The following is a 26,638-nucleotide window of genomic DNA, read 5'->3' on the forward strand; positions in this document are numbered from 1 at the left end:
CCAAGATTTCTTACTATATGTATGTAAATATTCCCCAAATATATGAAATTCAAAACATTTTATGTACTCATTTACATCTTAGAAACTATTATAGACAAAAATTATAAACAAGAATATAAATATTTCAAAACAGTCTCGTTAAAAAAAAAATCAAGTTGGTCCTAAAACTGTACCTTGGTACCTTTTCACATTTCTTCCATACTCTAGGTGTTCCCCTCCTTTCCATCTAGAGAGTAGCTAGAAGCTACACAGCAGATTGGGGAGACACTCTAGAGCACACACACCTGGCTTCCACCTGACTTGCTCACTGCAGATCCTCCACTGCAGGCCAGCAGGGCCTTGGTCTGCTTCTCCAGGTCACACTGCAATTCAAGAAACTATGCCATTATTCTTAATTATACTTACCTGAGTAATTTACCATATGTTACCTTATATATTTAGTTTTAGTTTTCTATGTTCCTACCTTTATTTTCTTAAACTAAAGTATAATAAGATTTTTTTTTTTTTTTTTTTTTTTTTTTTGCGGTGTTGGGGATTGAACCCAGGGCCTTGTGCTTGCAAAGTAAGCAAGGACTCTACCAACTGAGTTATCTTCCCAGCCCCATAAGATTCTTAAAGGCCAACGCTTATTCTCCATGGTAACTTGCCCAAAAGCTGTGCAATATACATTAGAATGAATCTGTGTGTCAGTGGATAGTGAGTGAACCTTCTCCTTTGCCCCACGGGTGGCTGCTAGGATGCTATGCTAAAGATAAAAGTCATCAGGCACCCCATATTCTAAAAAGTACTGCAATTATTATAAAGAGGTCAGTCCTTCCTTCATACCTTATTAATAATTGGCCAAAATGGCTATGCTAGCCCTCATCATGACCTCTAACTCCCTCAACCACTATCCACATACAGAAAATACAATAGGAGGGGTTAGAAAATTTAGAGAATCATCACGCATTATTAGTTCCAGGGAGTGTGCAAGGGTTCCCCACTATCAACTCAATGGCAGGTGTCCCCCAGAGAGTCATTCTACACATCAGAGGTGACAGCAAGGAGGGAAGGAAGACTGGCATCTCACTCCCTAGATTGATTCTTGCTTAAGGAACAGATTTACCCATTAGCATTACTAACCCTAATGACCCACAAGGAAAGAAAACTAGCAAGACTAACAGGGTGCTGAGAAGGAGCAGACTTAGAATGTGCATACATGCATGTGCATGCACACACATGAGTGCATGTGTACACATATGAGTACACAAACACACACACACACGACTTGGTGTGGCAATGAAGCCAACTGGAAGATGGACACAATTAAGCCATTTTGTCATTACCCAACTCCAGAGGACCACTGCTAACCTTTCCCAGGAGAAGAGAAGAAGTGGAGCTGGCTGAGATTTCTTCTGAGTGTCCCCACCAAAGGGCTAGCCTTTGGACACCTGCTTCAGAGGAGAGTGGCCACCAGTTAAGTCTTAGAGAAGCAGTGACGACCAAGAGGACAAAGCAGCCCAGAAAGGGGAAAAAAGGGGTAAAAGAGCTGTGTCCCCTTTTCAGGCAGAGGGGACAGATGGGTGAGAGGAAGAGAGGAAAGATAAACTGAACACAATACAGAAGTTTAAACTAGACTTAACTTTCTTATAGCCAAAGTGACAGGAAAATTATGGCCTTATGCCCAAAATGCCATTAAAAGATGGAAAAGGAAATTCAACAGAGCTCTTTGAAGGTAGTGACCAAAGAAAAACAAAACTTTCACTTTTTTAAGCCCAGAAAGATGGTTCAATAAATTGATTTAAAAAAAATAAATGAAGTATTGTTAAATATCTTTTGGCCCTTATTTTTTCAGTTCCCCATTTTCTTCTTGACCTTCTGAGAGGGGAGAGATAAGGGAGACAGGATATTCTGAGAAGCAAGAGTCTCCTTAGCCACTTAGATATTGGTACAAATAAGCAAACATGCCACCTCCCTACAGCAGAGCTGTTAGGCTAATGCAGTCAAAAGGCCAATCTGACTCAGATCCTTGGTGTGATTTACAACGTGAGAGTTTAAAATGGTACAGCCCATGCTGTGGTAATACACATTCATTCTGAACCTTTTAGGGGACTAATACTTCATCTGAACATTCTCAGAGAAAGCCTCTTCTTTCAGGGGAGGGAGCAAATTGGTGCAATCTAATCACAGAAAGAACAGATAGAAGGCTGAAAGCACCATCAGCTTTGAGACTGAGCTGACCTCTGCAAGACATTCTAGAACCAGCCCCAGACAGACATGCTGGCTTTGATTTAATGGAAGTCTCAGAGCTTCTCCATTAAGACAACAAAGGTAAACAGTTGGCACACTGGCAAATGCCACGTGTGGGGTATTGAAGAGTGATCCTTGAGGAGTCACTGCAGCCTGCTCTGCTCGGCCTTGGACACAGAACAGGCTTCTTTGGGGTGTGGGAGACCAAGCTCCTACTCCAGGCCGCTCTGCCAGTGATTTGTTTTCTGAGCTAGGGCAGAAGTCCTGAAATTTTTTTCAAAAAGAGACATAACTGGAAATAAAAATAAGCCAACAGGTTTTGGAGAGGACTTATGCAAATATTTTGTGGTCAAGTACATTTTACAGAATCTCCAATATCCATATTCATTAAAAACTTCACTGAAAGTCTTTATTGTCCTTTGGAGATTAAAGTCACTTACCTACTAACCTCACTGACGAAACTTGCCAAGGTAAGTAGATTGACAATGGAGAGTATAGAGTTTCATTTTCTGAAAAATTTTAGAGAGTAGTTCTCATGTTTGTGTGATAGTCTGACTTCTACATGGCCCAGCAGCTAAAAGCTCAGAAAATAATCTCTATAGTTACTCTATGCAGCCAAATTCTGATTAAGATCCTTATCAAGTGATGAATTTTTATTATGCCACAGTTCCCTAAACTACTGTGGATATTTTCGACTTCTTTTTCAGTCTGTGCTTTCAAGTTCAGGAAAGCTGGTGTTCTTCATTGCTTTCATAAATGCTGGGCCAAGCTTGGCCACCTCTCAGAGGGTATCTCCATCCAGACCCCAGCAGACCAGGGCCAAGGTAAAAGAAACATGCCAGGGAACATGTGTTCCCATCATTGGCTCTTACTTTGTTTCTTGTGCCTTCTTTGTTGTTGACTCTTGGTATTTTCCATTTATATCTGTGGTTTGTCCTTTTAGACTCATCTCCATCTGTCTACCTGTTACTGGCATCCACACCTGGCACCATGAACAGGTACTGATGTCATTTCTTTCCAACTCTGAAATTCTTTGATAATGCTTCCCAAGTGATTTGGCCCCAGAGCTTCCTATTTCCAGGTAATACCCTCAACAGAATCCCATGGACTAAGTGTGGTGAACTCTAGCAATGACCTAATGTATCATGCTATTGATAAGATTTTCATCACCATCAGCAAATGAAACAACCAATAATAGTCCTGATAATGCTGATCACTGAGTACCTTTTAAGCCATTAGGCCCTTGTCCAGGTAGTCTCTGAACTGGGCACAAAGGAAAAATAAGCATAAGCCAGAGGAAGTGGAACCTGTAATCCCAGCTACTAGAGGGCCCAAGCAGGAAGATCAAAAGTTCAAGGCTGGCCTGAACAACTTAGTGAGACCCTATTTCAAAAAATATAAAAAGGCTGGGACTATAGCTCAGTAGTAGAGTGCCTGCCTAGTGTGCATGAGGTCCTGAATTTAATCCCTAGTATCACATGCATGCACATATACACCAAAAACAACAAAACAAAACAAAAACCCAAGCATGAAAACTATAGAAGACTCAGGATATAGGAGAGTGGACTAAAGAAGGTGAAGACTCCCGGAGGTTAACCAGTTCCCTCCCAGCTACCATGTAACATCCAGAATATACAGCTAATGTTAAATAATGGCAGGAATAGAGGCAGTGAGGACAATATACTTCATCTTCTAAGTTAGCAAAAGCCCTGATGATTCTCTTAATGTATTGCCTCCAAAATATTTTTATTATTCCATTACCTAAAGAATAACAGAATGCATAATCTAGTCTCTCTCTCTCTCTCTCTCTCTCTCTCTCTCTCTCTCTCTCTCTCTCTCTCTCTCTCTCCCTCCCTCCCTCCCCCTGGCCTTTTCTTTCATTTCAAAATACACAGAATAGTATTTAAATGAGGACCCACCAGGATCAGATAACACAAATTGGAATTCCTGTTTTTTACCAGACAGGAATGTAACTCTCTAGGCAACTAAGTTAACTTTTGAGCTTCGGGTCTTTTAAATCTGTAAATGAGAATATTAGTATGTATTCTGCAGCATTGTTGTAAGTAAAAAAATAAAGCATGGGCATTTAATGCATTACTTTGCATGGTGGCAAGCAGGAATGCTATTTTTTATATATGTAAAAAAAACTATTATATATATATATTTATACATTTTATAGCTACATATATGTCTATATACCATATTACATGTTAGAATAATATGTATATTATAAATAGGATAATATACATGAGCTACATTAGAATATATTATTATAATGGTAATTATTAATCCAGCCACCACTAGGAACTTACAGTTCCTGACTGTGCCCTGCACTCTCCTGACCTGTCTCTGTGTTCACTCAGCCTTGGGAAATAGTCAACTGTGTGTGGGCTAGAGTTGCTGTGGTGTAAAGGCTGGACCCCTGTGTACTATACCAGCAGAGAACTGGGTGTCAGATGCCAAGGAAGGAGCACATGGGAACCCACAGATTCACACCTCTGCCAGAGACACTGTGGGAGGCACACATCTACAAATTACTTGGTATTCCTAAGCAATCCCTCTTGCCCTCTAAAAGGAATAAGACAGGCAACTGCATATTTCCATATGACTATATCTTACACATAATGATAGAAAAAGGTAAGATGCCTATATAGGCCTATCTTCTTCATAGCATCTGGGAAATACTGGGGCACTCTACAAGTGTTCCATAATAATAATTCAAGGTCACTAAAGTTCACTTGCCCAATTCAGAGGAGTCTGAATATTAGCAATGTGGCAGGTGCTGCATTTGGCTCTGAAGTATCAAGAAATGTGGAATCGGAAAGAAAGCATAACAAAAGCTAGGGATGAAATGATACCCCATGAACTGAAGAGAGATTTAAAAATCTCTACTATTAGAACAATGCCTCCCCTCCCCCACCACAACATGTCCATGGCCAAATCTCAGGAACCTATAAATATGTTACCATATGTGGCAAATGTAGATGATGTTATTAGGAACTTTGAGATGGAGGCTATCCTGGATTATCCAGGAAGGACCATTCTAATCCCACAGGTCCTTGAAAGCAGAGAACCTTTTCTCACTGCAGTCAGGGGAAAGAGGTGATGACAGAAGCAGGGTCAAGTGTTTGTAATGTGCTGACTTTGCAGATGGAAGAAGGGCATCAGGAGGGTGGGATGCTTGCAGATTCTAGAAGCTGGAAAGACTGTCCCCAACGGGCTCCCAGGGAGGAATGCCGCCTGTGAATGTTCTGATTTTAGCCCACGGAGACTCCTGCTGAACTGCTAACCTATGGAGCTGGATGATAATCAGTTTGTACTGTTTTAAGCCACTGGGTTTGTGCTAATTTTTTATGGCAGTGATGGAAAGCTAATACGAAGACCAACCAATGAAATTCACTGAGCAGCAAGATTTCCCACAACACAAGGAGTTAACAACTAGATGAATTTTACCAAGGAGAACAAAGTTTTCTAGCACTTTGGGGATTGCCAAATAAAGTTGAAATTATATTCCTGAAAGTCTGGTTTCAATGGGGAAAGAAAAGTTACTGCAAAGAAAGCCCCCAAACTGAAATATTCTTGTTACCTTTCCAAGACTCAACATTTGAGGGAGAAATCTTACCATTCGTTATCTCCAGGGATATGGTAACTGAGAACTGAAATAACTTTGCAAACAGTCTCCAGAATTATTCAGCTCTGATCAAGAGGACAAGTCCTAAGAGACAACCTTCCCTGATAAAACTGGAGAGGAGAATTTTTAGAATGCTAAGAGCAGCAGGTTACCTCATCAGCAGCCAGTAAAGGTGGAATATAAAAAAGGATAAGGGAAACAGGCTCTGCAGAGCAACAGAAAGGATAACAGAAAATACTAAAGCATTTGTTAAAATTTCAACTAAAGTAATATTGACTTAACATTGACTTAAATGCCATCAAAGTTTTTAAGGGAAGCACTATTTTTCAAGGTATGTGCATTTTTTCCTCATGCCTCTCTGTGATATGACACTAAAAGACTCATGATAAAGAAGCGAGAACCCAGGGAAGATGTATGAATCTCAAAAATGTATGATCCATTGGTCCAGCATGCAAGACCAATAGCCAATCACCCTGCAGTGGACACTGCACTGAAGGGATAGCAAAGAGGTTGCCCTGCAGCTCCACTCTTTAGGCTGATGTTGGGGCTCAGTGCCTGGTACTGACACTGACTAGTCATGTGATGCTTCCCAATCCACCCCACTTCTCTGAGGTTGATGAGGAGCTCCCCTGAAAACACTTGGCCCAGGGCTACAGGTATGGGTGTGCTCCACAGAGACAGGCAGGCTTCTACCTTTTAGCCGCTTACCGGTGCCTGGCTCCATCACCGTTTCCATGGGAAAATGGAGAATGAGGAAGACTCTTTATTTACTAGGGAACATTCTGCCAGAGAGGGGTCCAGGGAAAGAAGCATATCACACTGGTATGATTAAACATGAACACTGAGACTTGAGACCCAGAGATAAGTAAAGCCAAGGAATACTAGTTGACAACCCCAGGGGAAGCAATCCAGGTTAGGGTAATATGAAGGGCAGAGAATGCTCAGGCAAGGCTGTGTGCAGCATGATTTCTTTTACGTCTCTGCCAGAAACTGTCCTTGCAATCCTTGCAGCGGGGAGTTCATATTTATTTTAAAGGCAGAGTATTTAAAAGGACAAAAATATAGAGGTTATACCCAAATTATTAATTTGCTTAGGAATTTCTGTAAATGAAATGTTAACAAGTATTTTTGTCCACATTTCAGCTATAATATCAAGAACAAAAAGCTGCCCCCAAATATCCCCACAAAGTTTGCGAAATGTCCCTTTTGTTAAGAATCATCCAGCTGGCATTTGTGTAACACATTTATTAGAGGTCTAATGCACACTGGGCACTGTGTGCGGCTCTAAGAGCATAACACTGACCTCTTACTTCCTCTGACTGTTATATCCCCATGTCACTGCCAGGGCGCTCACAGCAAGCAGCCAAAGGAGGATTCTCTTAAAAATATATATTGAAAGGAAAAATCAAATGAAGAACTTTAAAACAGAATTCCTTCTTTGTGTTCTATTACTGATGAGCAAGTTACACACACACACACACACACACACACATCACTTGTTTTTACAGCTTCTCAGTGCAGGGCTTTAGGTAAAATCCTGCTCTAAGAACACAGTCCTGTCACAGACTGAGAAACAGTTACTGCTTCTACAGGGATGTTGACCCAGGAGCCACAACCAGTCCCTAGGTAATCCCCCTGTGCTTTGATCCTGGGCTCACTCAGTTATGCATTTTCAGGTTTCCCAAAGTGTAAGAGCATTTCACTAAGGTCAAAATTCAATGCTAATGGGATTTTTCTACTGGACAGTTTTCAAACATCATCTTTACACATGGTATAAGCTTTTATATGCTGCCATACTGAAAGACCAGGAAATCCGTAAATATCAAATAATACATTTTCCCCCCATGGTGTTATAGATCTAACCCAGGACCTCACAAATGCTTAGGCACTCTATCACCGAACTACATCCTCAGCCCCATACTTTTCAAGTAATATAAATTTTTAGCCCATCAATGAAAATATAAAGCTGCCATTAAAAATGAGTATATGGAGTCATATTCATTGATATGTAAGATATCTAGGACATATGGCAAAGCAGATGATAAACTAATGTTTTATAAAAATACTTATAGAATAGGATTTTTTAGAATTTAAAGTTTGTATTGATATGTATATAGAAGAAAGGTCTAGAAAAATATTTATCAAGAAGATAATAATGATTTATTTCTGGGTGATGCAAATGTGTAATTTTATTTTTTGTTCCCTTTTTCTTTTAGTTTACTGATTTTCTAAATCTCTAGGATGACCACATATGGCTTAAAAATAAAATAGGAATAATATCTTTAAAGACCTCAATACAACCCCTATTGATGATAGTCTTTCTCATCAATATCACAAAATGACAATCTCACAATGAGTGGTTTTAAATTCTTCTATTTTGCTCCCCTTGTACTTCCAGATTGTTTTGAGTATAAGCCTTCCTTCCTTTACCATGTTTACCAGCACGCAAGTTTGATATACAAAAGGCAACACCCTACACTACCCTATGCCACCTGTATTCAAAGTATCACACTGCTGGATTAGCATCAGAAGACTCAGATGCCTGCCAGGCTAGATGAAGCAGCTTCAAGACTATCAGAAATAGAAATCTACCTAACATCTCTGATTTTTCTTTCTTTTTCATCTTTTGGCAGCAAATGTAGGACGAATGGAAAAATTAAAGCAGGCAAGTGACGTGACCATGCCTTTAAAATTATAAAACACCATAAATGCTGGCTGCTATTTGAATCATCATCTTGAGCATCTCCTCCAAGAAAAATATTTTCAGGTATTCCTGTCACAATATTTAATGATGAGTTTATCAGGAAACATTGTTAAAGGAATATTTTCATGAAATGTTAATGAGAAGACAGGTAAATGTGACATTCCTTTAAGCACATGAGTTTCTTTACTACATTCAGGAAGGACTAAACAAAGCAAGGCCAGAGGGTCAAGTGGAAAAGAACAAAGACTGGCATGTTAAACAGAGCTAGGTTCAAGACCTATTTTTGCTTCTGAAGAGTTTTATAATGTTGGACAAATGATTACGCAACTTTGAAACTTGACCTCCTCACCTGTGGAATGTCAGTAATGACAGCACTGGTATTACGGTGGTTTATGACGATTAACCAAAAAAGTACATAACATGCTATTGTATGTGTAATTTTTGACTTAAGTCGGAAACTTTATTACCATCTCCTGACAGTATATAAATTACAAGGTAGCCCAATTGATATCTTTGTCTTCCATGTGTCTTGGCACATAGAAGGTACTGCATTTCATTGAAGGACACCACTAACAATAAAGTATTCTAAGTCTCAAAGGAAAGGAATGCCCGAAAAGAACATCCAAAAATTTAAGTAAAATGCAAATATTTTTCAGGCTAAAAAATCATATTTATAATAATTTGGCACTTACATAATAGTACATAACACTCACTGAAAAATAAACATGGTCCTGTCAGAAATAATTGAAGACTGCAAGCCCTCATCAAAGCCCATGGCCTGACACTGCCCCTGGATTCGCCCTACCCATTACTCTTCTCGAAATGTGGTTGCTGAAAAACATAAACACCAGTTACTATGGAAACAAGCAAACGAAAGATAACATCCAGAAAAAAGGCCTCTCACCTTCCTCTAACTACCCATAGCTCTTCTTTTTATCTGTCTTCATATTGCATTTATCACTTTCTACCTTGCATTAGAGTCATTTGTGCGGGATCTGATCTCTCCGCCTACATGGTAAGCTCTTGGAGTGCAGAAACCTTGTCCTATTCATCTTGGGGTTTTCAACAAAGCCATGCACAAAGAAAGCAGCAAATAAGTAATGTATTGAGGAGGGGGAAAAGGAACATGTACTAAAAAGCAATGCACAACTGAACACTATGCCTGTACTTTCTAACCTTTTGGGAAAAAAAGTAATCAAGCCTCCCAGTCATTTAACTAGTAAGAATTTTGCAATTAACCCTATTTTGCAGGATGGAAAATAGCCTAAGAATTCTAATTTCTTCTGAATAGTGAAATGATAGAATTAGAATTAAGGCATACTAATGCTTAAAGAGTGATCAACATTGTTTCTAACAGATCTAGCTTTCCTTATGAAATCATAATTTACTAATAAGCATTTTACCTTTTAATAGAGAAATTAAAATAGTGTCAAATTAGGTAAAACAAATTAGTCAAAAATTGTTATACTGTTGAATTTTTGTTAAAATCATAACAAAGCCATTGCATTAACTGGTGTATCAAGGTCTAATGATACTACTGTATAAAAACAAGGCAAATTCAGTATAAGCTGGTTATGGGACACACCATATCAGAATATCTATGTGTATGACAATTGTCATGTCTGTGCTCAGCAAAGCTGTAAATGTAATCCATAGAGCTGAGCTGTCAAAGATGAACAGCACTGAACACAAAGGAATTAAGAATTTAACTAATAAGTTTAATATTTTTCCAAACCAATGCCCTCATTATAAAAAAATGCATGTTTTACATCAAATATGTGACTTTTTAAATTATGAAAAATATACTAATGGCAAAATATATGTATAATTTTTGACTTAAGTCAGAATTTTTATTACCATCTCCTGATAGTATATAAATTACAAGGTAGCCCACTTGATATCTTTCTCTTGAGATGTGTTTAAGAACATTTCCTTATATCATACCTGACTTTATGATACTTGTTTTTTTTGTGTAATAGAGCACATTTACATACCTAATGGACAAGAAAACATTTGCAAAGTACATATAAAAACAAGGAAAAACTGACACTTTATCTCTAGTGTTTAACATTGAGACCTAAAGTTTAAACCTACTTTTTCAATCTTACATATAATGAATCACTTCTAAAAGCAAATTAAAGCAATAATACATTTTCTCAAGAAAGGAATTAGTCTTTTGCCTATGACCACTAGAACTGAAAAAATAACTGGGAAATAAACTACCTGTATCCACAATATATTTGTCTTCTTGTGGAATGGGACATTTGGGAAAACAATATTTCTCCATTTCCTACTCACATAATGAAGACAGGCTTTTCAAAGAGAAGGGGAGGGGGTAGACAGGCAGGCAATGAGAAAGGAAGTCATGCTCCTAGAAGGTGGGTCTGTAAAGTGCTATATCAAAAAAAAGTCAGGGTGACCTTTCCAAGAGGTGAGGACAGCCACCCATATAGCATTAGTTTAAGATTGAGAGAAGGCTGACTTGAACTGAAGTCTCCTACCCGCTAATCTGAGGAACAAAACACACATGAATGCCATGCCCAAGTAGCCTTGGTATTAAAAAGGCAAGCACACCTGCTGATATCCACAGATTTTATAGGCCAATGATTGATGGAGATGGAGGGAAGGCATACATAAATGCATATGCATATTATGCAAGTATGTACATATGTGTGCATATACATGTAAATACATGAAAGTGCATGCATGTACATATGCACACTCATATCAGAACCCTGACATGCAACGGAACTGAATGAAAGGGTTACAAAAGATTTTAGTTTCAAAATCTGATAAACACTGACTGAGAAGAGCCTTCTATCATCCTACCATATAGGCTGGTTCAGGAGATAGCTATTTGGACCTAAAAGAGTTACCAATGATCCAGAGTAGATTTCAAATGGGGAGTGGGTGTGAAGAAATCATATAGTAGGGACCAATACCAGAGGGCAGGCTTTTGATTCTGAAGGAACCAGTAGCTTTGAAGGTTTTAACAGAAAGAAGTCAGACCTATAAGCAGGTAGTGGTGGTGAGAAGAGAGGGCCAGGGATTGCCACCTGCACATAAGAGATCATCTTGATGGTAATTCTATGACCTGTTTTTACTTATTACTTAAACAGTGTTACTCAAAGGACCACTATGACTATTTTTAAATGTGTTTTCATTTCAGACTCTCTCTCTCTCTCTCTCTCTCTCACACACACACACACACACACACACACTCTCTTACATTGTGGGACATTAGGATAATGTCCATTTCAAGGACACTTAAAGTTCATAGTCATTAACCTCAAATGATCTCTGTGCATCCTATTAATCTTACCACATTCCCCTGAAAGATTTACTTTCCTGCTGTCTTACACAATTACCTTCCTCTCTTTCTATACCTTTAACACCTTCTTTTCCTTCCTCTCTCAAATGATGACATTCCTTATTTTACTGGACAGTACAAACAACAGAAGAGGACTTCTACACCTACCTCCTGGGAACTCTTGCTGCCTCCCCTCATGGGCCTGCACTGTCCAGCACTGGACTCTTTATTCTCCTGTCCAATGCTAACACCTACATGGCTACCCGACTTTTACCCCTGCTTACCTGTTGAGGGACATAAGTCTTACAATGTCCCCACTCTCAATCTTTTGTTCTCTAGTGGATTTTTCCACTTACTTATAAACATGCTTTTAAAAAATCTCTCTTTTCCCCATATTCTCATTGACCTATTGCCCCATTTTTTTGCTCCCTTGTATGAAGAATTTCTAGTGAGAGTTACCTGGGCTAACAATGATCTTTCCTTGGTCTCATTCTTCCCACTGTGTCTTCAGCTCAGTGTAACTGTGCTCTTGTCCCAATCATTTCCCTGAAACAGTTCTTGCCATGGTCAAGAATGTACTCTGTTTTGCCAAATACAATGGTGAATTCTTTGTTCTCATTGTAGATGATCTATTATCGGCACTTCATGCAGCTTTACACTCCTCCATTCTGGAAACACTTCCTCCATTTGGTTTATAGGAGCCCCACTCTCCTCTCCCTGGCCAGCCTCTGCCTCTCAATCTGACTGCTTACCTGTGTACTACGTGTGATACTAGCCCTCTCTCTACATTCTCTCACTCCCTAGATGATTCAACTAAATTTATCATTTTAAATGATGTATGCACCAATAGTTGTCATATTTACATCTCTAGCCCAAACATCTTTGAAATCATGCATCCAAATGCCTACTTGACAACTCCACATCGATGTCTAACAGATGGTTCAAACTCACCATGTCCAAAACTAAATTCTTGATTCTACTCCAACTCTCTTGTCCAACTCAGGAAACAACTCTAATAACCCATATTTTCAGGCCAAAATCTTGAGTAGTCTTTGAGCTCTTACCTCCAACCCAGAATTCAATTATTATTTGCCACCTCCATTAGTCCCCACCCTGGTCCAAGTCACACCACCACTCACTGAATCACTGTAGTCATCTGCCGAGGGGCTCTCACTGCACTCTAAGTGGTCTCTATACAGTCAGTTCTCTCTCAGGCAACTGCCGCACTCTCTTGAGATTAACTGAGATCGTATCACTCTTCTCATGGGCCAGCAGCTTCCCATTCTCAAAGAGTGAAAGCCAAAGTCTTCTCCACAAGCTACAGAGCCCTACCTGACTGGGTTCCTGCACTGACTATGGACCTCATCTTCTACCACACTGCCCATACTGGTTCCCTGGTTGTTTTTATAACTGCTTAAAAGTTGCTTCCCAAATGGAGTCTTACAATTGCTGTTCACTCCTACTTGTGGCTTGATTCCTCACCTCTATCACAGAGTCTCTGCTCAGTTATCACTTTACTCAGAGAGGTCTTCTAAGAACTCTTGAATGGCCACAATAGTTCTGTTCCCTGGAATACATGCCCTGCACAATCTTCTTCCCTGGAGTATGGAAAGACCTGAAAATAAGACGGGATGTCATTCCTGTGATTATGTTACATTATGTGGCAAATGTGAAGGGATTTTGCAGATGTATTTAAGGCTTTGAATCATGTGGTTTTAAGTTCATCAAAGGGGAGGTTTACTAGGTGAGACTGCTTTAACAGGTAAAATCTTTACCAGAAGGACTGAGGCCTTGGAGGGGAGGGAAGATGGTCTCCTGCTACTCTTGAGAAAGCAGTCATGTTGTGGAACCTTCTGCAGAGGGGGTGGCCTGCAAGAGCTCAGGGCTTTAGCCCACAATAGCAAACAACTAAATTTTGCCAACAGCCCAAATGAATTTGAAAGAGGACCTTCGGCTCCATCAGAGCATGCCTTATAACTCAGCCTTTGAGACAATGAGCAGGTAACCTAGCCAGGTTGTGCTCACACTTCTCACCCACAGACACTTTGAGAAAACAAATGGCTGCTGTTTGAAGTCACTACACTTGTGGCAACTTTTTACATAGCAACAGAAAACTAATACGCCTTTTATAATGTAGAATAACATTCCCCTTACTTTCTATACTCCTGACATAAACACAGACACAGAGTTTCCTTTAGAGAATTTGTTATGACAGACACAGAATTTGAATACTTACATTTTTCCTCTCCCTGACTTTAGAGCATAAGCTCCCTGGGGTCAAGAAATCTGTCTTTCCTGTCTGCCACCGTTACATCTTTACATCGCAGCACCTAGAACAGTGCCTTGCACTTTGTAAGTGCTCAATGTGCACAGGATGAATAAAGACTTTTAGTTTACATTTACTTTAACACAGAATGATCGCAGAAATATAAGAGCAGTTAACTTTTAATTTTCAAAGGCTACTTCTCAATGAAGTACAAGGACATCCCTCTCAACAACACTAGCCATTAGGGAAATGCAAATCAAAACCATAAAGAGATATCACCTCACCCCAGTTAGAATGGCTATTATGACAAAGACAAAAGAAAACATGTGCTGGCAAGGAAGTGCAGAAAGGGAAACTACTTTTGCTGTTGGTATGAATATAAATGAGTACAGCCATTTTGGAAAATTCTATCAAGGTTCCTAAAAAAATAAAATAAAAATAGGACACATATGATCAAGCAACTCCACTACTGAGTGTGTGTGTGTGTGTACACACAAATCCAAAGGAAAGGAAGCCAGTGTGTTGAAGAGACACTAGTACTCACTTGTATGTTTACTGTAGCACTACTCAAGGTAGACAAGAAATGAAAACAGCCTAAGTGCCCATCAGCTAACGAATGTATGAAGAAAATGTGGTGCAAATACACATACCATGGAGTACTATTCAGTCACAAAAAATAATGAAATCCTGTCATTTAAAGCAGTACGAACTACAGATCATTATGATAAGGACAACAAACCAGACACAGAAAGACAAGTACCAAATGATCTCTCTTATAGGAAGAAGTTTTAAAAGGTGGATTCTATAGACATAGAGAGTTGAATGGTGGTTTCTAGAGGCTAGAAGGGTAGGAGGGGAGGGAGACAGGGAGAGGTTGGTGAACAGGTACCAAAATACAATTAGAAAGGAGGAATAAGTTCTAGAGTTCATAGTATAAAGGAAGAATATACTTCACAATAATTTATTACATATTTTTAAATAACCTTGAAGAGAAGATTTTGAATATGCCCAACACAAAGAAATGATAAATGTTTGAGATGATAGATATGCTAATTTCCCTAATTTGATCAACTACACATTATAAAATATCAATCATACTCCATAAATATGTATAATCATTCTGTGTCAATTAAAAATAAAACAATTTTTTTTAAAAATGAGTGGCTTCAAACAAATGTGAGACCACCGACTCTCCCTTAAAGAACTAAATACAGTAATCAATGTTTTCAGTAACGATTAAAAGAGAGGTTTATCAAATGGGCAACTGACATTTACCCAAACATTGTAATTAATATGATACACAGATGATCATGACTGAAATACATGGCAGGCAAGACATGAGTCAATGCAAACAGGTTGATATTCTAATGATACCTAAGTCATACTCAGAGTTTCAAAACAAGCTGTGGTTCAGAACTAGGCTTAAAAACAACAAAATGACTGTGTTGGTTTCTGCTGTATCATGCTAACTGTGTCACCAATATGCACTGATATTTCAGAAAACAATGAAAACCTAGGCTGATAAAAGAGAAAGAGTGTGCATTGCAAAAACAAGACCTCACTACCATTTTTCCACCCTGCTCAGACAACATGGGAGTCCTATTTAAACACGGGTGCTACATTGAAATGGGACACAGTTAAAACTGGGAAATAAATGCATGAAAACACCTCTGAGTCAAAAAGATTTAGATTGAAGTAAAACAAATTCCTTTCATATGGAACTTTTTAGAACATTTAACGTTAAATGTTCCTATGGTTTCCAAAAAAGGTGTTTGTGTGTGTGTGTGTGTGTGTGTGTGTGTGTGTGTGTGTGTTGGTATGTGTTATGCAAACGGATGAATAGTATATATTAGTTCTTCATTTATTTAAATGTAGAACCTTTCTTCATGGAGTATCTTGCAGGATTAGTGATCTAAGTCCCAAGCTTATAAACATGACAACCTAGACTCATAAAAGAAGAGGTGACCAAAGCAGGAACAAACTAAATGTTAACAAAAGTGAGCAACCAGGACTACAGGGCAATGAAGAAACTATATTATAAGAAGCAAGGCTAAAGATGCAGTATTTTTGCCTAGGAAAAGGGAAGAACAAAATATATAATGACTCTCTCAGAAAAGTGAGGAAATGCATTTGTTTTATACAGTTCTAGTACCTAGAGCAAAACAATAACCGGGGCAAAGTTCAGGATCATACATTTTGGACACATATCAAGGTAGACTTTTATCCAGAGAATCTGACATTTACTCTAAGGGGCAGAATTAAAGCCCATATGAAGGTCATTTGAATCTTCAGAAGGATAAGGAATCAACAAAGTTTTTCAGTATCATAGGGGGAATCGTGGAGAAAAAGAGAGCTGAAGTATACTCAGAGGCTGGATGAGCATCCAGCAAGAAAATCAGAGAAAAGATTCCTGCATATACAAAGAGACTGGATTACTGGATGCTCAAGGTCACTTCCAACCCTGTATGCTCAAGGAGCGAGACTGAACCTCCATAGTTTCCCTCACCCTGCACCTCAATGACAAACACTGGACCTGGCACAGAGCTCTTGGCACAGAGTGGGTTCCTCGTAAATATTGGTTGAATGAATAAATAATTGAACAAGTAGAAAATAAATGAGAGAAATATCTGATTCTAAAAGCAAACAAAAGGGAACAGTCTACTTCATTCCTTGTCAATAGCTAAATTCGCTAATTATGAATAATAATCAAGTTTACTTTCAAATATCAGGAAAAGAGTCTTGCAATAGTTGCACTTCTTAGCTGGGAAATCAACTCTGAATTAAATCACACCAAGGGTTCCTGTGAGGTCCTCCTGGTAAGTACATGAAAATGCACTGCAGAGGAACTGACCATCAGAAGTTCCAGGTGACTGGTGGTGATAATACGCCTTGATGGACATGATGACTTAGAGGGCAAAAACTAATCATGACCATAAACCCACTTTTTGTAGTTCTGAACATGTGAACATGTCATTAGCCACACATGCTTTATTTGTACAATTGTCAGGAGAGAACACACACACACACACACAAAACTTCCTTTAGAACACCTCCAAAATGTGATAATATTCTGATTGATCTGGTAAATTAAGCTGTTTACAATTAGGGTTAAGTAGTTTTCTTTTCTCATGAGATACCAAATGCTCAACAAAGAATTATCTGCAGACAGACCTTTAAATTAAAAACTTCTTAAAATAGCAACAACTTTCATTCGCTAGGCTATCAACTGTCAGGGACCATATTTGTATCCATTTCCTAGAAGAATGAAGGTTCTTTCAAAATATATCTGTCATTTCTCCACAGTGGCTGATCAAACCTGCCACTGAAAAATGTTCTGAACAGGCAACTTGTAGTACAAGCATGGTTTATTTCTGTCAGAGACTGACTGCTGGAGTGTGAAAGAAACTCATTAAAAATCTCTTACTGTGATCTTACATTGTTAAAAAAAATAAAAGGAAATACCCAAGAAAGAAAAGGAAAAAAAAAAAAGCTTAATGACGAGCACCCTGAGCCGGCAGACTCTCATATGGTGCTTTTCTCCTTTGGTCTTCTTTAGCAAGCAATTAAAAGAGCACAATTAGTTCTGGGAATATGGCATACGCTGGTTGTTTGGGGAAATCAAATAAGTTAAAACAATTTTATTTTATGCTAATGTCATGGAAAGTTAATGAAAGAGATCAGCATATTGCACTATAAGAAAAATGACAGAAAATAAACAATAGTATTATTTACCTCAATCTTAAAACGAGGTTCACAGCGCAAGAAGCTTCTCTGTAGTCTTCACTTGCATTGGGTTGGCCCTTTAAAAACACAACAAAATGGTGTTGTAAAATTTATTGGAAGAGGAATGAATAAAATTGCATCATATCCCTTGAACCATACCTCCCTTTCCAGAAATTTCAAAACTAGGACTTTAGACGTGCAGGTTTTGTTTGGCTTCATAACACCTCTCAGTGCAGATCAGAATGATGCCCAATTCCCATCACAAGTATGGACAGATGTTTCAAAGAGACATATATACTGAGGTATACTGAGGTAGTATAGTGGACACTATGAATGACTGGTATGATCTGCAGTAAGTCCAAAGTAGGGTCAGCCATCCAAAGTGGAACCATCAAAAGTGGTGCCCTACAACTGGAGCAATGGACTCTCACCCACTGGGCCTTGGTGATACACAAAGGCTGGGCACCTTAAACCTTAAGATGCAGAGGAAGATAGAATCAGTAGGACAGGCATCCATTTATCTTTCTTGCCTTTCTCACCCACAGCCTGTTTCCTTGAATATAGATTATCAATTTCCAATGCCTACACCACATAGCTCCACCCTATTCCTAGGAATCCTTGGACACTAGTAGGTTTACTTGTTGGAGTAGGAAAAAATAACAAGATTTCAGATCAAGAGTCTGCTTTGCCACTTACCAGCTATGCAACCATAGAAAAGGCTCATGGAAATATCTTGTTTTTCCCTTTTACAAGGCAGGGTGATATCTTCCTCGAAAGATGCTGGGAAAGTGAGCCATAAACTATAAAATGTTTAACAATCCTAGTTATTTTAATCCCTTTTGCTGTTTCCTTTGCTCACTTTGCTTTCTGGCCCATAATTATTTTTGTTATTACAATTAATATTATTTGCCTTTCATCATTTAGCAAATTCCTACTGTTTATCCCTTACTGAGTTGACTGACAAAGCACAAATCCCTAACTCAACTCCAGATCTGCCTCTGACCAGTGCTGTGACTTTGCACAAATCACTCAACCTCTGCAAGTCTTGATTCCTCAGCTATAGGATAAAGGTCAAGGACTAGGTTATCAGACCTCAAACAGGCTGCCTGCAACCAAGAAGCCTCATTGCTCTAGCCATATCCCCAATAAATAACTGCTTCCTAAAACACAGATCAGGGAAAATACAAATAAATTTAAATGAAATACACAGATTTAGAAAAAAATACTGATTCTAAGGTTTATGATACTTATATACAATCACTTTATGTGATAGGAAAGCCAATTTTTCACTGGTTCTTTTTAGTTACATATGATAGTAGAATTCATTTTGATACAATTATACAAGCACGGAATATATCATATTCTAATTCAGACCCCAATACCTCTTCTTTCCCGGCCCTTTTCCCACTCCCTGCTCCCTTCCCTCTATTGATCTTTCTGACTTTTTCCCATAGGTGTTTTTTTTTTTTTTAATTAATTTCTGGTGGATGTACATGATGTTGAGATTCACTGTGGTGTATTCATAAATGTACACAGGAAAGTTAGAGCAGGATCATCCCACTGTCTTCCCTACTCCTATCCACCCCTCCTTCCCTTCATTCCCCTTTGTCTAATACAATGAACTTCTGTTCTTCCCTGTCCCTTATTATGTGTTAGCTTCCACATAGCAGAGAAAATGTTCAACCTTTGTTTGTGGGGATTGGCTTATTATAACCTCTTGAGAGCAGAAGAATTTTCCTATTAATTCTACAGCAGAACTAGAAGATGGGCCTGCACTGTGTCCACAGTCCTTGCCCCAGATTGCTCAGCATACTTCACTACACCCAGCATGACTCACCACACAGGTCTTCTGTCATACACCTTTTATAATAATACATTATAAATGCATTTCATTGTCACTGGACTATTATTTTTACAAGGCAAGTTGTATAGATAAATTGGCCCATAAAATTCAATGATAAAAGAATTATGAAAAGAGGTTACAGAAATCCAACCAGGAGCAAAAAGAAAAGTATCAATTAGTTACAATGCTTTGTGGCTGGAATGTAACAGAACAGTGAGTCATTTTCTTTCCTTTGCTTACTATCCACAGTCCCAGCAATTTCAAATGCATGCTAGTAATTTTTTCTTGCTCTTGAACCTATTATTAAAGGCTGGAGGTCCTGAAAAGGATGATCAATAATAACCATACTCTTTTTTCTGTATCTATTTAAAGGGAGAGTTTAGCAGCCCCACGTCTGGCAATGTACTCTGAAATTGTCTACCTGCCTAAAATGGTGGGTTTCTTTAAAGGTCTGCCTACAAAGTTTCTCAAGTGGAAATGACTGGTAAAGGAACATACCTGAGAGTCGTGCACGGAGAGGGACTGTATTTGCTCTGGGATACTGCTGGCATTCACCGAGATCTGTTAAGAGAACCACCATAATACTACTCAATGAAGCCAAAAGGAGACTTTAATGGTCAATGTGGTTACACTGTGTACCAATTGCCAGAGACAATAATATTCAGATCTTAAAGCAGCAGTACTTCCTAAACTATATCCCAGATGCTTCTGACTACCTGCATTGGAATCACTCAGGGAATGTGCTACAGATACCTGGTCCCACTTGGCCTTTGATTCAGAATTTTTGTTTAGAGGGGAGAGCATATGTGTCTTTAAGGGGTCTCCAGAATAACATGTATGCTTGGACAGAGTCACTCAGCTACAGTGAAAACACATAGACTACTTGATATTTTAAATTAGATAGCAACATTTTTCCTTTGGACAATTTCATCTAAAGTTAAGGGACCTTAATGAGAAGATGATAGGCTCAGTAAAACCTGCCCCTTTAACTATTACTTTGAATAACTATTGATTATATTTCACAAAGTATAAGGTTAAGTAGGTTTCTAAAAATAGTTTTCCCCAACAGAAACGCCAGAAGGATAGGTTACATTTTTCTCTCAAAGTTGGGATTCTGGCCCTAATGTGACCCCCAAATCATTTTTTTTTTTGTTTGTTTGTTTGTTTGCTTTAGTATATTGGACAGCTTTCTAATATAAACTATGAAAAAGAAACTCTGGTTTAAAGGAAGAGATGCTGAAAGATTCAAGATTAATGTCATTCATTATTAGCATGTAAAAGTGAGGGAAAGATCAGTGAATTGTGCTCACAGAATTTTGCCCCCATGGGAGATGGAAGGGTCAAGTCCAAAGTCACTGATGAGAAAGATGAAGAAAGATGGACTCTCAGAGCATGGGTTTCTGGGTAGAATCTGTTCCTTGCTCACTATGTCATTTTTTTCTCCCAGTCCCCTCAGGTTGATTCTCTAGATTAATATGGTGGAGATCATGTGTGCTGTAGTAGAGAAAGAAAGTGATGGGCTGAACCCAGTGGCAGTGTTGAAAAGCTTCCTAAGTCACACTTGGTCCAGGCTTCTCCAGGGAAGATGGACACAGAGGGAAAGGAGGTGCTAGCACCAGGTGAGGGCTTGGCATAGGGCTCTGGAAAGTTCAGAGAAGCTGGAGGCCCAGTGAGCAGGACACACCTGGATAGCAACAAACTCCTATGACCGTGACAGTCTGCAATACAAGGGACAGTGGTCCAAATCCCATCATGCATGAGCAGATGGAGCCATATGGGGCAGGACTAAGGGACTTGTCCTAACCTGTCTCCCATGTGGAACTGACCCAGTCCCATTAAGCCCATGGTGGGCAGCCCAGGAAAGTGGTGGTCCGGGTAGCCCAGTGTTGGACAGAACATCATGGCAGACAGATCCCATTTGGTTTCTGAGGACACCCAAATCATTTTTACCTTAAGTCCTACTTTTGTAAACTTTGTCCTGTAGTAAACCTTGAAAGACAAAAACCAAAACAACAAACAAAACATAACCTCAAAGAAAAACAGCATTGAAAACTGAAAAGAATCTTCTGTTTCTAACTTACTACCAACTCTAAAATAATCAGAAATTCTTTCTGGCAAAAATTGTTTAAAGTTTAAGAATATAAAATTCGTACTCTCTGTGCTTCTTCAAAAATAACTATGTTCATCCTGAACTAACAGGGAGAAGTATATTGAGGTCTGCAGTTTACTTTGAAGTACATCAAAAAGTTCAGGTGGGAATATGGATGAGTCCAAGGATTTGCATGTCATAAACCAAGCGTAGTTAAACCTTGGTGACAGGTATATGGTGCTCACCATGAAATGCTTTAATGTTATATGTTTGAAAGTTTTATAATAAAATGTTGGGGGAAGACGACTATGTTAGAAGAAAAAACAGTATCTGCTCATTAGTCAGGGGGGCAACAGCCTACACCAAATGACCTCTTGGGAAGAATCATTCAGGCTTATTCCGGAGTCTGAATTAGGTTTGACATACAACCACAGGCCACAACAGCACTTACAGCATAGCCTACCTTCAGCCAAAGAATAATGGTAAGCTAAGCACCCTCACTAGCATTTACTTAGAGGAAAAAACATCTCCTTCCCCTGGGGAGGCCCAGCCCCCTTATTCTTGAGCAGCCATCCTGATAGTTTGTTATTGGACTAGGCAAGAGAACGGCACAAACCATACAACCTCACTGGGTAGGTTAACCTGGCATATAACCACTCTCAATGGGGTAATGCAGTTCATTCCTTGTAAGATGTTCACAGGTGCTCAGGATGTCAAAAGCCCCCCATACAAAGTATCTTCCTTGACAATCTAGTAGCCCAATGTCACTGTGTGAACCCACTCTATGAAACTACAGGATGGCCTTTTGGTTATACTCTTAAATGAAAAAATTTGCAAAAAAGAAGAAAAAAAAAAAAGGCTACCATATTAAGCAGCTATCATTTAACAACTGCATGACAGAAATTTATCAGATATCTTCCCCGCTTTGAACAGGTTTCTCCCCCTCATATAGAAGGGCATTTGAGAGAACAAATGTTTCAGTAGGAAGGGGAAAGAAAAATACAAATTAGTGTTGGACACCACTCTATAACTAAACTTCAGTGGGGATCTGGGAGAGGGTGAAAGAGAGGAAAATATCTCAAAATGGACAGAAGAAAGAAACAACATCTGCTTTGCAACTTTCATAGAACTCTGCCTAATCTTTTCCTTTTCTATTTTTAACACACAGCTAAATATAATGTGTTATCTTGGCTAATATCCAGGAAGAGAAAAAGAACATTAGTGGACAAACTAGTAAAAATATGAATAAATTCTGGGGTTTAGTTGATAGTTAAGTAACAGTATTATTTTCTGAGTTGTGATACATATACCAGGATTCCAGGAGAAATTAACTGTGGGAAAAACCAGGTGAGGCATGTAGGGAAACTCTGTACTTACTATCTTTGTAACATTTCTGTGTCCAAAATACATATTATTCCAAAATAAAAAGTTTATTTTCAGAAATACAGGAGATTTTTTTTTAAATCACAAATCTAACTTCCATCATTACTCAGAAGGTCAGTCACTTATAGTGATAACACACTTTAGAAAGTGGCATAATAAAAGTATCATACTAAAGCAATCTAAGATGACTAAAGCTAACTATAATAAGTTTAGAGGGAGAAATGAAATATTTTCTCCTTCTATACATAGATATAAAAGTCAACACAAAGCCAATCACGATGGTGCACACCTGTAATCCCAGTGACTCAGGAGACTGAAGCAGGAAGATCGCCAAATTTAAGGTCAGCCTGGACAATTTAGTGAGGCATGGTCTCAAAATAAAAAAGGGCTGGAGGTGTAGCTCAATGGTAGAGCACCCCAGCTTCAGTTCCCAGTACCACAAAAAGGGGGAAAAATAATGTTTAAGAGTTGTCAGACATTTAGAAAACATGCTTTCATCAGAAATAATTTTAAAAGGCTAATGGAAGTCTTAAAAATCATCAGGTTAATAGTAATGAGTAATATAAGCAATAAATTTAACCTTCACATTTTATCAAATCTCTAGTAAGAATATCCTCAATCTAAATCCACACCAAATGTATCTTCTTTTTGAAATAAGATCTCAGAGTAAGGAAACTGGAAGATTTTCATAATTAAGCTAGACATGGCTCTTCATGGCAAAGCTCTTCAACCTACTTCTTGTGGGTTCTATCAAAAATCTTTACCCTGTTTCATTATGCCTAGTTGAATGAGGTCGACTTCTCCAAGAGATTTCTCAAGGTATTTCTGAAATGTTTTTTCTTTTGACTTTCTTTTCTTTCTTTCTTTTCAAAATTTCTGATATGCAGATATTTAAAACAGAGTGTTCCTGATTTCTCTCTGGGCTTCTGGATTCAGCCTGATTTGTGATGTTTTCATAGTCAGTAGACCTTGATCCTGGCCACAAATCAGAATCTTGAGCAGCCCTCTAAAAATCAGTGTTGCCTGGACATCACCCCTAACTACTAAATTAGAATCTGTGGCTTTGTGGTTGAATCCAGGCATCAAATTTTTTAAAGCTTTCACTTTCTCTGATGTTGAGCAGGGCTGTGAATCATTTATTTTCATGCCACCTAACTCAGGTGCTGCTGCAAAAAGAACATTGCTTTAACAGAAGCCCTAGTGAATGTCCTCTTCTGTTAAATGAAACCAAAGGAAACTAAATTTAAAGATAAAGTGAATTTCACTTTTAATGTAGAAAATTAATGTATAATGTAAAATTGACAGAAAGTCATAAAATGAGTACTTATTATCTCAGAGCCTGAAAAAAGAAATGCCAAAACCACTGGTCTAAAGAAAGTCAATAAGAGGATAACAGATGAAAAGTTTTAGATAAGAAGACATATAAGCTAGGAAATACTACCCACAGAAGGCACTCTGCTTCAGGCCCTGAAAGACATAAACGCTTCCAGAATACAGGTACTCTTCTCTTCTTGTTTAATTCCCACAATGGCTAAACCCAGTTCCACTGAGACACTTCACTGTCTGAAGGTTTCCTCCACCCAAGTAGAATAAGATGATAAATAAATGAGTGTAATTCTGTACTTGTTACAAATTTATTAATTACTAGTGGGTAACTAATAATTTGCAAGACTATATAAAAAATATTGGGTTAGAAACACCAGATCAATTTTTCAAAGTACCTAGCTATGAATCTTTTTTTTTTTTTTTTTTTTTTTTTTTGTATTTTTATTTAGAGACAGGGTCTCACTGAGTTGCTTAGGGCCTCACTTAGTTGCTGATGCTGATTTTGAACTCACGATCCTCTTGCCTCAGTCTCCCAAATCACTGGTATTACAAGCATGCCACCATGCCCAGTTTATCTATGAATCTTAAGATAAATGGTGTAACTGAAAATCTGCTGTTTATACTTGAAATTCTCTTGGATATACATAGAAGGGCCTCCAAATATACCCCAGGATGAGCAGCAGCTTCCCATTATCCCTCTAACAAAGATCCTACCTCTGGCTTTCGCTATCTTCACCAACTAATGCTGTAATATTTTGCACCCTAGGATTCCCCAGAGACCAAATAGCACCTCACAAATTAGGCATTCCTAAAATATTCCCCATTTATTGTAGCATCTTATTGTCTAAAAACAGCACTACTCAGGCTACTTTTTCTGCACTTCACCTCAATTACATAACATCTGATCTTTATTTCTGTTTCTGACCTTCTTAAAAACACTGCATGCCTGTTCATGCACTTGCCTGATTTTATTTCAGTGCATGGATATTCATGTCACCAACAAACATGTATTCAGTGTCTCCTCAATGCAAGGGGAGCACAAACCTGCACAGAACACTTTCCCAGGCTTCTACCAGCTTACGTCAAAACACAACTAGACTGCAATTTAAATGACAACCATTATTGAAAGGCTTATCAAAATATAAATACTCTGGCATTTAAGTGTGCCATTTTGCACAGATAAGCATTTCACTCTTAAAGATATTTAAAGATATAGGGTACACTATCAGAGGATGGACAAATTGGCATAGTTACTGATAGCAACTATAAAAACCCAAAATCTGCAGACACTTAAACCAAGCAATCCCATTCTAAATATCTATATTGTACTTGTATATGTGCTCACCCAAGTGCATACACAAGGCAGGTAAGGGAATGACATCTATACAACAAGTTATATGACTGCCAAGGAAGAAAGGGTTAAATAACCATTTCCATTCATCTAATGTAACACTACACTGCAATTATAAATAGAGGTAGTTACAGTATTTAATGTGAAGAGATTTCCAAGAAAATAAGGCATATTGCAAAAAAAAAGTTATAGTTTTATCATTCATGTTTTTAAAATGATAGCTAGATTTAAGTGCATGTTTATAGAGAAATGAACAGGAAAAGGTCTATAAGGAAACACTACCCACTGAGAACTTCTGTGGAAAGAAATGATAGCCACAGGGGCAAGAGGGGTTGCAGGATAAAAGCAGTCTTCAGTTTTTATTAACTTGAATTCTCCTATGCCCTTTTCAAATCTCTGCTCTCTGCTCCTTCTCAGTAAGGCCTGCTCTGACCAACCCCATGAATATCGCAGGCTCCTCCCACACTACACCTCCTCACATTTTTTTGTTTTCTTTTTACCTACTGCGCCTATCCTACTATAACAATAATTTGCTGATTAATAATTTATTTTTTCTCCCATTAGAATTTCACAAGGATAGCGATTTTGCTGTTTCTTCCACTGATATGTCCCCAACATCTTCTAAAACATAGCAGGCACATTTTTTAAATGTGTGTCAAATATTATAAGTAATATATACATACAAACATGTATGTTGAGTATTTATAAATTTAACTTTTAAATTTCCCTTTATAATAGATAAATAAAAATACCGGATGCTTCACATAAATTACAGAAAGCAGT

General features: G+C 38.4%; 1 protein-coding gene and 2 long non-coding RNA genes across 8 annotated transcripts in view; 1 reads left to right on the forward strand and 2 right to left on the reverse strand.

The window, feature by feature from the left end:
* Window positions 1-21,728, forward strand: part of LOC306656561 — a 269,197-nt gene extending 247,469 nt beyond the window's left edge. Inside the window, exon 2 of the long non-coding RNA XR_013762566.1 lies at window positions 20,746-21,728. This is a non-coding gene — a long non-coding RNA (uncharacterized lncRNA). The remainder of the gene's footprint in view (window positions 1-20,745) is intronic.
* The window catches only part of STK39 (serine/threonine kinase 39), a 307,203-nt gene that overhangs the window by 121,698 nt on the left and 158,867 nt on the right, over window positions 1-26,638 (reverse strand). For 4 of the 6 annotated variants that reach the window (XM_079131857.1, XM_079131856.1, XM_079131859.1 and 1 more), the window contains exons 13-14: window positions 20,205-20,267; window positions 17,873-17,940 (exon numbers count right to left, since the gene is read on the reverse strand). In XM_079131857.1, coding sequence (XP_078987983.1) covers window positions 17,873-17,940; window positions 20,205-20,267 — 131 coding nt within the window. The remainder of the gene's footprint in view (window positions 1-17,872; window positions 17,941-20,204; window positions 20,268-26,638) is intronic. The other 2 variants (XM_079131858.1, XM_079131861.1) reach the window with 1 other exon arrangement.
* On the reverse strand, window positions 2,974-4,108 carry LOC306656560. Its single transcript, XR_013762565.1, has 2 exons — window positions 3,991-4,108; window positions 2,974-3,795 (listed from the first exon to the last, which is right to left on the reverse strand). It is a non-coding gene; the product is annotated as an uncharacterized lncRNA (long non-coding RNA).

This window comes from Sciurus vulgaris (assembly GCF_902686455.1).
Source record: "Sciurus vulgaris genome assembly, chromosome: 3".
Classification (NCBI taxonomy): domain Eukaryota; kingdom Metazoa; phylum Chordata; class Mammalia; order Rodentia; family Sciuridae; genus Sciurus; species Sciurus vulgaris.